This window comes from Mastigoproctus giganteus, chromosome 3, assembly GCF_048544385.1.
Source record: "Mastigoproctus giganteus isolate SK-2022 chromosome 3, ASM4854438v1, whole genome shotgun sequence".
Taxonomy (NCBI): Eukaryota; Metazoa; Arthropoda; class Arachnida; order Uropygi; family Thelyphonidae; genus Mastigoproctus; species Mastigoproctus giganteus.
Window position 1 is genome coordinate 251195999 of NC_143577.1, and position 17789 is coordinate 251213787.

Below are 17789 nucleotides of genomic sequence, written 5' to 3' on the forward strand. Positions count from 1 at the left end.
CAGCAATGAATACAATTGTTAACTGTAATTAAAAGGCTTCGGCCTTTTAATGAATGTTTGGCGTTCACCAATAAGGGACATCATAAATGAAGTTCTGCAAATTTATTACCATTCCAAAGGTTGAAAGACACTTATCTACCATAAAATACATCCTATAGTTAAAAAAAAAAAAAAAAAAACGAAACAGACATTTCGATCATCAAGTTTGCTTGGGCTTGTATAAACCAATGGCTAAACAAGTGCTTGGTACACACTCACTTTTGAGGATTTGGCCTGCTGACAGTTCTCGATACATGAAATGTGTCTGTCATTTATATGAAGTTTTGCTTAATTTCTGCTGCATTAAGCTTCAACTTTTTAGTGTTTGTTTCTCCTGATACATTGAATAAATACATGTTTTGTAAGTTGTGAAATGTGTTTATGGACTTCATTTTGAAATTAAATTAGAATTTCGACATGTTTTTTGTGCCAACTTTATTGTTATATGTCTGATTAAAATGATTAAATAAAATTGGCTCTTATACTGCCTTAGCACCACTGTCGTAAGTTGCCAATCCATGTTTCTCAAATATAGATGCTAATATAATGAAATGCCATACATATAGGGTTATTCAAAATTTTCGCAGTTTAAAATAAAAGTTAGTTTCTCTCATTTTGGTAACCAAAGGAGTTCTTACAAAGCTACAACATCATCATGCAGAACAATGGTTATAAGGTTACACTTACACATATTAATTCACACTGATTTGTTTGTGATGAAGCTGTAATGATATTCCTTGTATGAACATGGGCTTATAATCTACTAACACTTTTGTTCAAAATCTTACTGAATATCTCAGCTGAATTTCGAGAAACTCTTCCGATTCGGGTATCAAATAAATCAGAAGTTTCATGATTAGTAACCCATTTTTGTGAGGGGAGAGAGAGAGAACTGGAAGCCCTTCATTGCTAAGTGAAAAAAAATTATATTTTATATTAATCAATGTTTATTGCTGTAGCAGAATTATTAAATAATAAAAATAAATTGAAAATAAAAAAATAATAAAAAAAGTAATAAAAAAAAAAGACCGAGGACCTGCATTTGTGTCTTATTCAAGTATGCAAAAGGACTTCTCAAAAATTAGCCTTCATCCAAAAGGTAACTTCATACATTACATGATACGTGAATATGATGGTTAATGAATTTGATAGAGAAAAAAAAAAAAAAAAAAACATATTGAATTATTGTTGCGTGTGTGGCACTTCTGTTAATTCGAATGGAATTTGCATTCTGGACCATGTTCTTCAGTGATGAAGCTTGAGTCCACTTGTATGGTCACATCAGTAGTTAAAAGAGCAGCACATAATGAAATTCCTCATGTTTTTCATAAAATGCCCTTACATTCTCAGAGAATTAGGATTTGGTGTGCATTTTCGTGTAGCTGAGTTACTAGACCTCTCTTGTTCAAGAACGGTTGACAGAAACATATATCCTGGACTTAATACACCAGTTTATTCTGCTCCTTGACAATGACAAAAGTAATTGTTGGTTTCATCAAGATGTTGGGTGACGTCATGCATCCAATGAAAGTGGCAATAATGAGTGACACTTTGGGTAATCATTATATTTTTAAAAAAATTGCAGCTCCCAAGAACTCCAGATTTAACAAGGTTGGATTAGTATTTGCAGGACTTTTTGAAAGGTAAGGCATATAGAAGTAATCCTCAAACATCTGAAACCGAAAGACAATATACAAATTGATAGTGTGAACATACATATTCAGACATTACAAGAGATAACATCAAATATGATGAAAAGGGTCCTTGCGTGTATTCAAAAGGCAGACATTTAACACTGATTACAATTTTTTTATAACTTGTTATCATTACATTTATCATAATTACTTTATATAATGTGACAGTAAAAGAATTACTAAATTAATTATTAACATTTATGTTGCAAGAATTTTGAATCACCCTGGAATGTGTTACTAGATGCTGCCAAGAAAGTACAATTCGAGATGCTGAAAGTGATCCCGTAACAATTCCAATTATATGAATTGTTCTATTTTAAATAGATTCTCAGAAACATTGTATTTCAAAGTTATTCCTCAATGTGATTACAATTCATATTCTAAAGGCCATTTTATATCATCTGGGAAGACATTGGATCTTCTCAATATACTGAGGAAAAGATCCAATACATTTGAAACAGGTAATTTTCATGCTTTGCTTATCAACTGAATTACCAACTCATATAGTACCATAAGCATTGCGTATGAAAGGAAAGATAGCCTAAGTATTAACTTAGCATTATTCAGATATATCCTAATGATATCGAATAGGTAATAGTAATCCTGGGTATAACCTCCATGCACAAGTACATGGTGGGTGACCACCCAGGTATGAACCAACATAAGCAGGGGTCGAGGTGTGGCGGCCACACCACATGGAGCAATGCCGCCCCTCTATGTTACCAGGCAGTACTAGGTGGTAGATGACTCTCATCAACTGGTGCAATACCACCACTTTGCTTATTGGAGGCATGAAGTGGTGGAACCCATGTTTAGTCTCTAGAGCTAAGTTCCAGTCAACCCTTCCCTATCTCTTCCATCATGCAGTATGATCGATGACTTTTGAGGTTAGGATGAACATCGTGGCGAGATCCAATATTCCTTACATTTTGAGGGTACAGCTCTAAAACGGTGTTCGCAGGCCGGCCGCTAGTTAGTACACTGGACCGAACTGATTGGTAACTCTCTAGGAGGCTTCCGGATCAGCTAGTGCATAATCTTGCTACCTCTACTCTGCCGGATAGTGACTGGAGGGAGTCCGAGTAGTGTGTATGCGGGGGAGCATTGTCGAAGCCATGTTATGTCAAGGTTCTGGGTTTCTTACCATGTGTATGCCATATCCAAAAATTTCATTACTTCATACAGCATGTCCCCCACACACTTTTTATTACTACTGAATACACCATGAATTGTCACAATAATAGAGCAAGCTTATCTGCGAAAAGATCTAAACCTCCCAAGCACTCACTTCCTAATTCACTTCACAAATATACGTGGTCTCAATTCTAATCTCAACAATGTCCATTTTCACTTGCAGTCTGCCAAACTCCCATGTACTTTTTCTGACAGAATCTCAGTTATCGGTTGATTCAACTACTGCTCATCTCAGATGTCCAAATTATTCGCTGTATGATTCCTTTCGCCTCAAAAGGTGGTACTTGTGCATATGTCCGTTCTGATATTCCCTGTCAGAGACTTGGCAATTTGGAATCTCCTCTGGCTTAAAATATCTCTACCTCATTGTATCAAATTCATCTGTTGTCTCTACCGTTCTCCTAACTCCACTAATCACTTGGAGCTCTTTGACTTCCTCTCTTTGCAACTTGACTTTCTCCAATCGACCTTTCCTAACAGTGAGGTAATTTTCCTTGGTGATTTTAATGCTCAACTCCAGCTGTAGATGCTGAGGCTTTTACAATTACTAATGACCTTGCACAGATTGTTCATTTACCTACAAGAATACCAAACAATTCCAATCATACAGCCAATACGCTTGATCTTTTTCTCACAAACAACCCTTGTAAGTATGTGGTCGAAGTTTGAGGTCCTTTAGGCACTTTAGATCACAACTTGGTTGTCTCTTCTCCAATGGAACCTTTATCTCATGGCTATTCCCAACCCTGTGTTGTTTGGCATTACAAGAATGCAAAATGGGATGACCTGCGAGACTTCTTTTCTTTTCTTTGATCGGATTACTGTTTCAAAACTTCTGATGTCAACGCTTGCTCAGATCGTGTCAGTGAAATTATTCTTGCAGGAATGGAATCCTTTATCCCACACTCCACTTTAAAATCTCTTCCTTTATCTAAACCTTGGTTTTCCATAAATGTGCTAAGGCTGGTCAAGAGAAGAATGTTGCATATCGTAATTGGCTTGTTTCTAATTCTTCAGTTTCATTTTCTGCCTACACCAAAGCTCGCAACAATTGTAAAGTCGTTATTAATCAGCCTAAAGTAGAGTTTAAACAGTCTAAGAGTAGAAAACTTGCACTTGCTTCTTGCCCTAATTGTAGCCGAGCATTCTGATCTCTTGCCAAAACTATTGGTCGCAACTTTTGCCCAAATCTGCTCCCACCTCTGTCCAAACCAGATGGTTCTGTTGTCACTTCAGCCAAGGATAAAGCTGACCTGCTAGCATCCCATTTTTCTTCCAACTCATGTATTAATGATCTTGGTAAAACACCTCCCACCATTCCCAACACGCCCCATTCAATGCCTCCTGTGGTCTTCCGTCAAAAGAATGTCAGAAGGATTTTGACGAATCTTGATGCTAAGAAAAATCCAGGTCCCGATGGTATTTCTCCACTTGTTCTCAAAACCTGTGCTCCTGAACTTACTCCTATTCTTTGCCGCCTTTTTTCACTTTCTTATTCCAAAAGGTATTTTTTCTTCTGTTTGGAAATTTGCTCATATCCAGCCAGTTCCTAAAAAGGGTGACAAATCCAATTATCGTCCCATTGCAATTACTTCTACTCTTTCAAAAGTAATGAATAAATCAATTAACCACCAACTCTTAAACTACCTAGAAACCTTCCGTCTGATCAATGATCACCAGTATGGATTCCGTCAGTGTCGATCCACTGGTGATATTCTGACTTATGTTACCCATTTATGGACAAATTCAATGGAAAGGTTCGGTGAAACACAAGTAGTTGCTCTTGACATCTCAAAGGCTTTCGATCGTGTTTGCCATAAAAGGTCCTCTAAACAAGCTTCCAGTAATTGGTTATCCAGTTTTCTCTCTGATCGCTCACTGAAGGTGATGGCTCTCTGTCTTCTAACTTCTCCACTAATGCCAGTGTCCCCCAAGGTTCAGTTCTTTCCCCCACTCTTTTCCTCTTGTATATTAATGACCTTCTTCCATTGACTGGAAATCCTAGCCAATGATAGCACATTGCATTCCACTTTCCATTTTGAGAAACCTTGTCCTGCTCAATTAGCTTCAACTTCTCGAAATCATCATCATCATCGGCCATTTTCAATCCACTGCAGGATGAAGGCCTCTCCAGCAACTTTCCAGTTCCTTCTGTTTTGAGCACTGGCTATCCATTTACTACCCAAAAACTCATGAATTTCATCTATCCATCTCCGCCTTTGTCTTACAGGTTTTCTTCTAGCTCCTCTTGGGTACCATTCTGTTATTTTCTTAGTCCATCTGTCATCATGTCTTCAAGCTATGTGTCCTGCCCAAGACCATTTTAGTTCTTTAGTTTTGATAAGAATGTCCTTTACTTGAGTTTGCTGCCTAATCCATGTGTTTCTCTTCTTATCTAACAGTCTGATTCCCAATATAATTCGTTCCATTCTTCGCTGTGTAGTTCTTAGCTTCTCTTCCATTCTTTTGGTGAGTGCCCAAGTTTCACTTCCATAAGTCATGGTGGGGAGTATACATTGATTCATTATTTTACGTTTCAGACAAACTGGGATATTGCTCTTCAGTATGTGACTATATTTCCTGAATGTTATCCATCCAAAATTTATTCTTCTCTTGACTTCCAGCCATTTATCATTATTACAGCTAATGACTTGTCCCAGATAAGTATATGACTCCACCTTTTCAATTACTGCTCCTTCAATCATTATTTCCCTTTCCGTGGCATACTTGTTCATCATTACTTTTGTTTTAGCCATATTCATCTTTAGTCCAAAATCCTTACTAACTGTACATAACTGATTAAGATTTTCCTCTAATTCTTTGGGATCGTGGCTTATGACCACAATGTCATCTGCAAATCGTAAATGGTTTAGGTACTCTCCGTTCACATTGACTCCTTTCTGCGACCAGTCTAATCTTCTGAAAGCTTCCTCAAGGGCAGCAGTAAACAGCTTCGGAGATATTGTGTCTCCTTGTCGAACTCCTTTCTCGATTTTAAATTTGCTACTGTCTTTGTCTAGTCTAATAAAGGATGTAGCACTCTCATATATTTTCTTCAAAATCATAATATATGGAGTATCTATGCCTTGTCTTTCCAGTGCCCGAAACATTGCCTTATGCTGTATGGAGTCAAATGCCTTTTCATAATCCACAAATGCCAGGCATAATGGTGTTTTATATTCATTTGCTTTCTCCATTAGCTGTGATATTACGTGAAGGTGATCCATAGTTGAGAATCCTGTCCTAAAGCCAGCTTGCTCTTTCGGTTGATTCTCATCAAGTATTCTTTCTAATCTGTTAGTAATGACCCTTGTGAACAACTTGTAGATATGGGATAACAAGCTAATTGGTCTATAATTTCCAATTTCTGATTTATCTCCTTTCTTATGCAGCAAAACTATGATTGTATTATTCCACTGCTTAGGCATCACACCTTTTCTAATGCACTTTGTGAAGAGCCTTGCCAGTTTTTGTGTTATGTCTCTTCCTCCCAATTTTAACAACTCTACAGTAACTTCATCTTCCCCCGGGGCTTTCCGATTCTTCATTTTCTTCAATGCATGTTCTACCTCATCAGGAAGAAACTTCTCGAAAATCGGCTACCAATTCCTTAAATGCCAATCTTCAGGTAATTCTCCAGTGGGGCAAAGACAACTTAGTTGATTTCAACCCTTCTAAAACTCAGTCTTGTCTTCTATCTTGCAAAAAGAATTCTTCTGCTCCTATGCTTATCTTTAGTGACATTCCGATTTCTAGGCAAAATGATATATCTCTTTTGGGGATTACCCTGACTTCTAATCTCTCTTGGCACAAGCACATTACAAATATTGCTTCCTCTGCATCTAAAAAAAACCTTGGTTTTCTCTTTCGCTCTCGGCATTACTTTTCTTCCAAACAGCTGCTCACTCTGCATAAATCGCAAATCTGCCCTGCCATGGAATATTGTTCCCACATCTGGGGTGGTGCCCCCAAAACCTCTCTCAGGCTTCTTGCTCCCATTCAGAAGAGGGCAGTTAGGTTAATTAATGATTCATCTCTAACAGTCTCTCTCCACTCGCTGTCTCATAGACATACTGTTTTTGCTGCATGCCTCTTCTACAGATACTTCCATGGGCACTATTCTTCTGAATTGGCTTCTATAATTACCGCTCTCGCTCTTTCAAAACAGTCCAAACACGTGCCGCCACCAGCCATTTACTGTCCAACTTCAAACTCACAGAACCAACTTTTCATCTTCCTCGTTTATTTATTCAACTGCCGTTTTCTGGAACAACCTTCCTTCATACGTATTTCCTGAAAATTTCAGTCTACAGAAGTTCAAGTCCAATGTCAACAAATATCTTCTTTCGTCTTCTCAACCTACAACCCAAGCACGGTACTAAGTACTATAGGTTCTAATACCTCTTGTGTTGGGGTTTACATAAAAAAAAAAAAAAAAGGCAAAAGTTTAAGAATCGGCTGCATGCCCCATTCTTATTTTGTCACAATTTATTATCAATTTATGTATACGTACTCAAAAATGTATTATTGCATTTTTTAATATTATAATGTCATGTATGGAAAATATATTTATTAAACATTTCTCAAGAAAGAAAGCAACTTACTTATAAGATAGTTTACATCAGGAGGAAATGTTCGAAGAAGATCCAATATGTAATGTCTTCCATCATTACCAATTATGCCCTAACAACAATTCAAATAAAATTAAGTCAGAAAATAAACCATACCTTTCACACTAAGATAATTTCTTAAATTATTAAAACAAGGAAGAAGAATAATTACAGTAATTAAATTAAAAATGCCTACACAGGCCTATATAGAATAGAACTATTTCGAACCACAACATTCCATAAATAAAGTGATAAAACAATTATTAATAAAATACAAAGCTGAAGAATACTCCTACGTGAATAATTTGTTATAATAATATTATTTCAACTGAATGTCCAATACTAACCTTACATTCCACAGAAGAACACAGTTCCACTTCTTCTCCTTTATCATTTAAAACGCTGAAAATAATTTAAGACAATTATAACATTCTTGAAAAAAAAATGTTTTAAAATTTCTAAAAAAAAAAGTTATTTACTATTTAAGGAGAGTAAGTATTAAATTCTACATTATTTTAAACAAAATACACAAAAGAGAACTTACTTGTGAGGTAAAATTTTCAGGTGAGGACCTGCTTTATTTAGCTGAAAAGCAAGATATTAACTTATAAGGAGAGTTATTTAATGAATAATTCTATAATGAAGAATAATTTTTACCACTGTACAAATTTTCATTAAAAATGTCTAAAAAGTGAAACAGTAGAACTGGGTTCCTGTTCCCATGCAGTACTTCCCTAAGTGAACTTCAAAACTGACTTTTTTTTTTTTTGTGCATCAAGCATTTTCCAATTAGGCAAATTTTCTTATTTATTCTGTATATTATTTTATTTCATTATAAATATATAATAAATATTGATTTTATCCAAATAAATTACAATTCGTGTACTTTTTCCCATAACAAATATGACAAAACACAATCAAACTGAAGAAATTAGAAAAATATTTTAATACAAAAGTAAATGATTTGATAGATTTCTTGGAATTCTAGAAATTAAGTCTTGAGTCTGCAATCAACATTTTGTGGCTTTTGTTTTATGCATTATGCTGGATATCTCTCTTTCAACCCTCCGATACTTGTATAGCATCTTGACAACCTGTCTCCACAGGGTAAGGATGGAACCAATGTGTGGCATGCCCTGCTGCACATAGGGTTAAGAGGCTGATCACTCAAAAAAAAAAAAAAAAAAAAATACTACACTAAGAAACATACACAGGATATCACCACTGCAGTGATTGGTTTTTTGGGTACAGTATCTTCATATGCACCTACAGGATTGCTGGAGTCTAGCTCAAATGAACCTCAAATAAGAAAAAAAATAAATAAATAAAATAATAATAAATAAACAAGTCTCTTCTGTACACACTACTCCCCAGATTCAAATTCAGCATCTCTTATGTCTGAGTGTTTCCAATATTTCCCCAAATGTCTGCATTTGATGGTTTAACCAGTACTTCTTGTGAATTTGGCAGTGGTGTTATTACAAAGATAATTTCTCGTGGTTTTCAGAATTCAGCCATTAGTCATGTTCACATTGGTGAGGCCATGTTATGTCAAGGAGCTGGGTATATCACCGTGCATATGCCATATCCAAAAATTTCATTTATTCACACAAAATGTTCTCTCCACTTTTTCTTACTACTGAATACATGAACTGTCAAAAATAACAGAACAAACTTGTCTGCAAAAAATATCTAAACCACCCAAACACTCCCTTGTTCACTTCACAAATATGTGTTATCAGTTCCAATCTCAATGATGTCAGTTTCCACTCTACCAAACTACACATGTCTTCTGACAATAATAATAATAATTTATTTATCCCTATTTTATATTACACTTTTTTGGGAGATAACAGCAAAAAGGGAGGGAGAACACATAAGCCAATGGCTTTTTAGGGGGTGTTCCCTTAAAATTATGAATATACAAATATACAACTAAAAAATGGTACAGTTCTGAAATTGCACAGGTAATGTTCAACAGGAAAGACATAAATAAATTTGAGTTTTTTTATACATTTCTTTACAGAAGACTTCAAAAAGCATCACTACTTATAACATCATTGTGAACATTTTTACAATTAAATGAGGAGAGAAAAGAAAAATGATGAGATACATGCACAGAAATTTACAAACTGCTTCCTTTAATATTTGTACATTATTTCCATGTTGGTGTTTATAAAATCCAGCAGTTGAGTAGAAGGTAATTTGAATCGGACATCTCTGGTAATGCGTTCAATTAGTAGTTTCTTGAATTGATTTAGTGAAGTGAAATTTTTGATTTTTGCAGGAAGTTTGTTCCAGTTTTAGCACCTCTGTATTTTATGCTTTTCTGAAAAGTGGAATCTTCAGGTTGGCTTCATTTCTTAGATTGTACGATATTTCTTCTTTGTCTGTGGTCATGAAAAAGGATCTGAAGAGAGGAGGAGGAAAAGTCTGTTGTCTTCATAGCAAACAAGGATCGCCTTGGCTTTCTGCAATAGCTGGTAGATGCTTAGGAGTGTCACTTCCTTGTACCTCGAACTAACTGATGCGTTCCAGGGAAGGCCCAAAATTGAACGAACGCATCGATTGAGAATGGAGTTGATTCTCGCGAAGTTTTCTTGGCTGGTGGTACCCCATGAGATGATTCCATAGGTGAGGTGCGGCTGAATTAAAGAAAGGAATACTTGTCTGATAAGAGAAGGTGACACCCAGGCAGAGGCCCTGGCAAGTATTCCCGCTAGTGACGAAGTTTTCTTTCATAGGGTTATCATTTGTTTTGCCCAACTTAGCTTATCATCTAGCCAGATTCCGAGAAAGTTGGTTTCATTCACCCTTTTAAGTTGTTTTTCTTTGTATGTTACGTCTAAATCAATATTTAGTGGTTTGTTTTTCATTCTAAATACCATATATTTTGATTTTTCTGGATTCAGTATAAGCTGATTCTTTTGAAGCCAATTATGCATCACAGAAAGCAAGGCAGAGATTTTGAATTGGAGCTCATTAGGGTCTTTATCTGTGATTAGGATGGAAATATCATCGGCATATGCTACTAGGTGAGAAGATGGAAGAAGAGAGAGAAATTCATCGATGTAAAGAACAAATAGGATAGGTCCAAGAAGTGAGCCTTGAGGTACTCCCCTGGAGAAATAACAGATGTCGGAGTATGATTGATTTGTTCTTACAACAAACGGCCTGTCAGTAAGATAGTTTAAGGAGAAGGTTAATTTTCCCTCTCAAGCCAAGGTTATTGAGTTTAAGTAGAATAGTATGGTTTATGCAATCAAAAGCTTTAGATAAGTCAAGAAACAGTGCTATAGCATAGTGGCCCTTTTCAAGACTATCAATGATCCTTGAGCAGAAGTCAACAATTGCAAGATCAGTGGATCTTTTAGAGCGATAAGCATACTGTTGTTGATGGATGAGCTGATTTCTTCAAGAAAACCCATGAGTCTGCTATGAAGAATTTTTTCGAGTAATTTTGCAAAAACTGAGAGTAGAGCTATTGGTCGAAAGTTGTTGATGGAGTTACAACGGTTTCTCTTTGGAACAGGAATGATTATTGCTTTTTTGAATTGAGAAGGGAATTTACCAGATTGAAAGGAGAGATTGAATATATACTTCAGTGGCATAAGAATTGAGCTAAGGACCTTTTTCAGCAGAGACGGATATATTTCATTAAAGCCAGGGGCTCCCTTTTCTTTCAATTGATTCCCTGCTTCTAAAATCTCTTGATCAGAGAAAGGAACGAGAAAAAATGGGTTTCTGGCTGAGTACTTGACAGATTCTCTCATTTCATTGTCTCTGAAATCAAGTTCGTCTTGAAAGAGGTTATTCACACTTGAATTAAAGTGGTTACAGAAGGCAGTAGCTTTTAGCTCGTCATCTGAAATGAGTACCTCGTTTTCAACTACATTTCCAACATAGCTCCGTGATTTCAGTTTCCTTCCCGGTAATAGTTTGTTCAAAACTGTCCGTTTTTTCTTGCTTATGATACTTGTAAGTTGAGAACTATAGTATTTTCTTTTTTCTGACCGAATGCAATCAGTGACTTTGTTTCTGTACGTTGCGTATTTAATTTTATCTGCCTTGATTCCTGTTGTTCTAGCAATTCTTGCAAAGTTGTCTCTTTTCTTTAACATATTACAAATCTTGTTTGAGATGAACGGGCATATTTTCCCTCTTGTCCTGGTGTCCTCTTTATTCCCTGGGCTCCTAATATATGACACATTTTTCATAGCTATTTAGGATATGCTTAAAAAAGCAGTTCGTTGCAATTTCAGGATCACTTGTATCACAGGTCGTGACAAAGCTGATTGAGAGAGTCTGGAGTGACAGATTTGAAAGTGTGCATGATCTCTGCTTCATTTATTTCATTTTCGATTATCATTAAGATGGGACGATGATCGGAAATAGTTGTATCAAGTATTGGATACATGAGAGAACATTCCCTAACTGCGAAGTCAAGAAGGGAATTGGACTCTCCCATTCTAGTTGGGATATCTCCATCAGTAAGAACAGAAAAACCATTTGAAGTGATGACATCTAGGAGGTCTTGCACCTGAGAGGATGAGTTTTGAAGAATGTTAATATTAAAGTCACCAATCGGTAGATGGCTTAGGAATTTGCTTGTGAAATGAGATACTGTTGTCAAGAGTTACAAGGAAGCTGTTAACTGAAGCTGAGGGAGGTCGGTATAGACACCTGATCACCAAAGAGGTAATGCAGATAAAAGTGAGTTCACAAGCTTGATCAGGCAGATTTAAGATAGGAAAGGCAGAGCAACGCAGATGACTATGAACATAGTCACTCCACCTACTACCAGCTTTGTTTGTTTGTTTTGTTTTTTAGGAGCATTAGCAACTAAGGCCATATTGCTCCGGGATATGCGGTGGTCATTCCCTGACCTTTCCACATCCTCCATATTTGGTGGTGATGGGCTCGAACCCCGGTCTAATCAAGAAGCGTGTGCGCTACGCACTGCTGCTGCTCCTTCCCACCTGGCTACTGAGACGCCCCTACTACCAGCAACTACCAGCTACTCCACCACCTTTTGAATCACCTCTGCAACTTTGAAAAAGAAAGTAGTCTGGAATTTGGATTGAAACCTCAGGAGAGAACCAAGTCTCAGTAAAAACCATCAGGTCTGGATGCAGATTCCGTGATGTCAGTTGAGAGAGGATTTCATCATTATGTTTTACAAGATTGCATGTGTTCATATAGAATACAGTAATTGCATCTTTTGATGCTGTAGTAAGGCATAAGTTGTTTGGCTTAATTGTTGGAAAGTGACAGGGTAGAAAGATGTTTTCACAAGAGTTAAGTTAAGTGTCATTGAAATTTTGGTAGGCTGAAGAGACAGATGGATCATTTGTAGACGTTATTTCCTGTAGAGATTCCTGGATATCTGAAAAATGCACGGATTGTCATTCATGCTCACTTGTTTCGATAGCTAAGTCACTAGCTGGTAACCTAGGACGAGGGACAGGGGGTCGTCCGTAGAAAGGCCAAATGATAGTTCCCACAGGCCAACAGTGGTCCTTCAGTAATTCAAAGTCTGTTTGCTGGCATTGAATGTAGAAAGAGCTGTACAACTCATGTTTAGAAATCATTTTTATTGCCTTTGTTTCTATCTGCAGCTGTGTTCTGATATGCTGCTCTACTTCTCTATCGCAGAGTTGGGGTTCGAGTCTCGAGACAAAAATACCCTTGGTTGAACTTTTGGTTCTGGGGATTGCTCTGATTGTAGAGTTGGTGGCTGTTCCCACAACAGGAGGAGGAGGAGGATGTCAACGTCTGCCTGTGTGATTAGAGGCACAGATTCCGCTGTCTTCCGATGAGATCTATCCACCGCCTAGAGGAAATGACATCTTCTAGGAGTGGATTTGCAGGTCGATTGACATCCTTAGATGTTTTCTGAGACTGACTGGGGATAGGAGCATATACTGAAGGGTATGGAGGTTGCTTTATAATAGATGCGTAAGTGGCTTCTGCAACAGGTGCATGGGTTGGCTGGAAAGTGGAATGGAATTTTCCATGGGTTTCGTCCAATTGTATGTAGGACTTAATGACCTGCTGGAGTTTTAAATAAGATCTGTCAAATCCGAAAGTTTCTTTAGTAAAATATAATTAAATTCACACAATTGCGAGTTTTCCAATCTGATTTTTTTAGTTTCATCAAGAACAGAGACCATCATGGATTTGTGAGTGTCCAAGATTTGAAAAATGAATTTTGTGGTCAGCTCATTTGGATTTTCATCTTGTGAAACTTCTTGGTTAAGGAGGTCAGAAGGAGCGATTTGTCTGCTCTGATGCCACGTCATGAGGTATGGCCTCAGATAGCCCACTCTGCCGAGTATCCATTGACGATGAGGGACAGTTTAAACACTGAGGTTCATCGTCGGGAGGGCTTGAGGGGATCAGCTGGGCTGAAGCCTAAGTTATTTTCATGTTTCATCTGCTTTTTCTTTGATTGCCTGTGATTTTTACAACAAGGGCCCTTCCACAAGTCAATCGCCGCCTGTGACATCTTTTTCCAGTTGGCAGTTGACATATCTATGCATTTGATGCAGTACACAAGACCGCATTCCGCATTGCATTGAAGGAAGTCTTTGCATTTCTTTTTGCACAATTGGCAAATAATATGCACTTGCGGAACCATTGTAATTAAGAATAAGTATACAGAATTTCTTTTGAGATTAAACAATAAAAAATATACAATATACAAAATATGAATATACAAAGTATGAGATATACAACATAAATTATTGCTATCTGAAATAATTTTAGACTAAACGTACCCGTGAACTTTAGTTAAAATTCTTCAGAATTCAATTACAATTCATTCAAAGAGCGAATTTTAAAGATATACTTAGTAGATTCCTAATTTAAGCAATAGGCATTCCTAACAACATTCCTAAATTTAAACAACATTTAAAGAACAGTTCTAGATTTCACACCACTGCAGATTAACTAGCAAAGTATCTTTTGAAAGGCTCAGTCCTATTCGTAAGAACAATGGCAGGTGACCTTGTGTGCTATTATCAGACAAAAACAGTAAAGTGACTGACCGTGGTTATACTGCAAGGGAGTAATCCTTTCGTTGATACTTCCCAGCTTCTGGGGCACCTACGGAAACGATCTGAGATGCCTTGTAGAAAGGAAACAAATTTCATTCATTATAGCATGAAAACCATCTTTCCAAAACCTCTTCTTTCTTGGTGGATGTGATGAACATAACTTGCTGATTCAGACAGTATAAAAATGTTGGAGCAGATTCATCAGAAACCATTCATTTAGCTCACTTTTGCAGGAGCACAAACACAGCACAACCACAACCATTCGCGCAAGCGCCGAGAATCCCAATTGAATTCACTGATTCAATCACAGCAGTGATTGGATCAGTGAATAATGTTTCAATTGTCCTAATTAATTGCTGTACAATTCCTTTCACTTCAAATGTGGTACTTATACATATATCTGCCTTGATATTCCCTGTCAGAGACTTAGTAATTTGGTATCTTCTCTTTTTGCTCTTCTCTGGCTTAGAATCTCTCTACCAAATTGTCAAATTCATATGTTGCCTGTATCATTCCCAAACTCCACTAATCACTTGGAACTCTTGCTTCATCTCTTTGAAAATTTACTTTCTCTATTCCAACTTTCCTAACAGTAAGGTAATTTTCCTTGGTAATTTTAATGCTCAGCTCCAGCTGGCTTCCATTTTCTAGACACAAAGACCCATCTGGTTGAGATGCTGACATCTCTGCAATCACTAATGGTCTCACACAGATTGTTCATTTACTTACCAGAATACCAGACAATTCTAACCATGCATCCGACATGCTTGATCTTTTTCTCACAAAAAAACCATTCTAAGTACACGGCCGAGGTGAGTGGTCCACTAGGCACCTCAGAACACACATGGTGACTGTCTCTTCTCCAATGGAGCTTTCTCTTGTGGCAATTATCAACCTCATATTAGTAGAAGCAAGGCATATGATACAAGAAAGCAAGCTTATACAGAAGCAGCCAAAAAAAACCCATTTCACAAAACCATTCACTCTAAAACTTTGTCCAGTTCTTCCTTGAATTTATTTAAGCTATCTACTTCCACAACAGATGGAAGTTTGTTCCAGCAATCAACCATCCACTGGCTAAGGGCAAATTTCCGAACATCTATTCTACAACTGTCCTTTGGCAATTTGAATTTATGCTCCCTCAGGTTTGTAATCTGAGAGAGGTAAAATCTCATCAGCATTGAGCCTGCTCAACCCATTCAAAGCATTATACATCTCAATAAAATCACCTCATGGGTACCTAGTCTCCAGATTCTACAATTTGCAGAATTCTTTGGTAAGAGAACCCCTTCATTCCCTTCACCAATCTTGTTGCCGTTCTCTGTGCTCATTCTAGCAACTCTACATCCTTCCTAAAATGTGGTACCACACTCCAAGAAGGTTCACAAGTAAGACCCCATCTTTGTCCCAAAACATTGTTGTCATGACTTTATCGACAGAAGGCTGTCTTTTGAACTTCTTGCGTGGTGAATTTTGTGAGGGCCACTCCATTGACTATCTTCACTTCAGTCATAAAGGTGGACCTAGGTTTCATCACCTGTGACTATGCATAAAAGAAAACCTGTCCTTCACTTTTGTACAGCTGTGAAAGTTCCGTACAGATGACGTTCTGGGCTTCTTTGCACTCGTGTCAGAATTTTTGGAACCCACTAGTTGCAAATGTTGTTGTAGCCTACTTTTCTTTATGATGGTTATCACAGTGGGTTTCTCTCTACCTACTGCATTGCACAATTTACATGTTGTGGTGCAGCAGTCCTCTTTGATCAGCACGTAGATCTGGCTCTTGTTGGCCGTTGTTCCTAACGTTACTGGTTGGCTGCCTTCAGGGCTTGTCAACAATGTCACTTTCCCCACTTTAAAAGTGTCTTACCCAAAATCTAACTATACTCACATCTACAATATTGTCACCATAAGCATTTTTGAGACACTTATCTACCATCAGTAGGATTTAAGTAGGCACCACTTCTTCCTTGGTAGGTAAGAAATTCAATCACTACTTTTTGCTTAATATGTATATCTGTAACGTCCACCATTTTGAACTATCCGTGTGCTGCACTCAAGGTTGACCACAGCACCACTCAGTATGGTGAAACTAGAGACCACTAGTGACCACTCAGTGACATGCAAAATGACCTACAGCGCCACATTTGAAAGCAAAAAATTAGGAGGCATTACTTTTGTACCGGTCCTCTTATCTAGAAATCTTCCATCTGATCAATTAATACCAGTACGGATTCCATCAGTGTCAATCGACTGGTGATATACTGACTTAAGTTACCCATCTATGGACAAATTCAATGGAAAAGTATGGTATACTTAAGCAGCTGCCCTTGACATTTCAAAGGCTTTTGATTGTGTTTGGCAAAAAGGTCTTCTAACTTTTTGTAATTGGGTATCCAGTTCTCTCTGACCACTCACTGTTGATGATAGTAGATAACTGTCTTCTAACTTCTCCACTAATGCAGGTATTCCCCAAGGTTCATGGTTGATCCCAATCATTTCCTCTCGTACATCAACGGCCTTCTTCTACTGACTCTAAATGTTATCCGTAGTTTTGCTGATGATAGCCTATTGCATGCATTCCACCTTGCAGTTTCTGAAACCTTTCCCTGCACAAACAGCTTCATCTTCTTGAATGTCCACCACAAATTCTTTAAATGCTGATCTCCAGGTAATTCTCCAATCGGGTGAAGATAACTAAGTTAATTTAAATCTTTCTAAAACTCAGTCCTTATATCTCACAAAAACAATTCTTCTGCTCCTATGCTTATTTTCGACGACATTTAGATTTCTAGACAAGATCACATATCTCTATTAGGGATTACCCTGAATCTCTTGGAATAAGCACATCACAAATATCGCTTCCCTTGCATCTAAAAAACTTGGTTTTCTTTCACTCTCTGTGTTACTTTTCTTTCAAACAGTTGTTCTCTGTACAAATCTTAAATCTGCTCTACCATGGAATACTGTTCCCACATCTGAGGTGGCACCCGCAAAACCTCTCTCAGGCTTCCAGATTCCATTCAGAAGAGGGAAATTAGGTTAATTAATAACTCATCTCTAACAGTTTCATCACTCTGTCTCATAGATGTTCTGTTTCTGCTGCATTCCTTTTCTATAGATACTTCCATGGGCACCATTATTCTGAATTGGCTTCTATAATTCCTGCACTCTCTTCCAAAATAGTCCAAACA

General features: G+C 37.3%; 1 protein-coding gene across 1 annotated transcript in view; it reads right to left on the reverse strand.

Annotated features, from left to right (window-relative positions):
* clu (clustered mitochondria protein homolog) overlaps positions 1-17789 on the reverse strand; it is a 292499-nt gene that overhangs the window by 201317 nt on the left and 73393 nt on the right. The window contains exons 13-15 of the mRNA XM_090370384.1: positions 8082-8122; positions 7885-7939; positions 7532-7610 (exon numbers count right to left, since the gene is read on the reverse strand). Of these exons, the coding sequence (XP_090226510.1) occupies positions 7532-7610; positions 7885-7939; positions 8082-8122 (175 nt within the window). The remainder of the gene's footprint in view (positions 1-7531; positions 7611-7884; positions 7940-8081; positions 8123-17789) is intronic.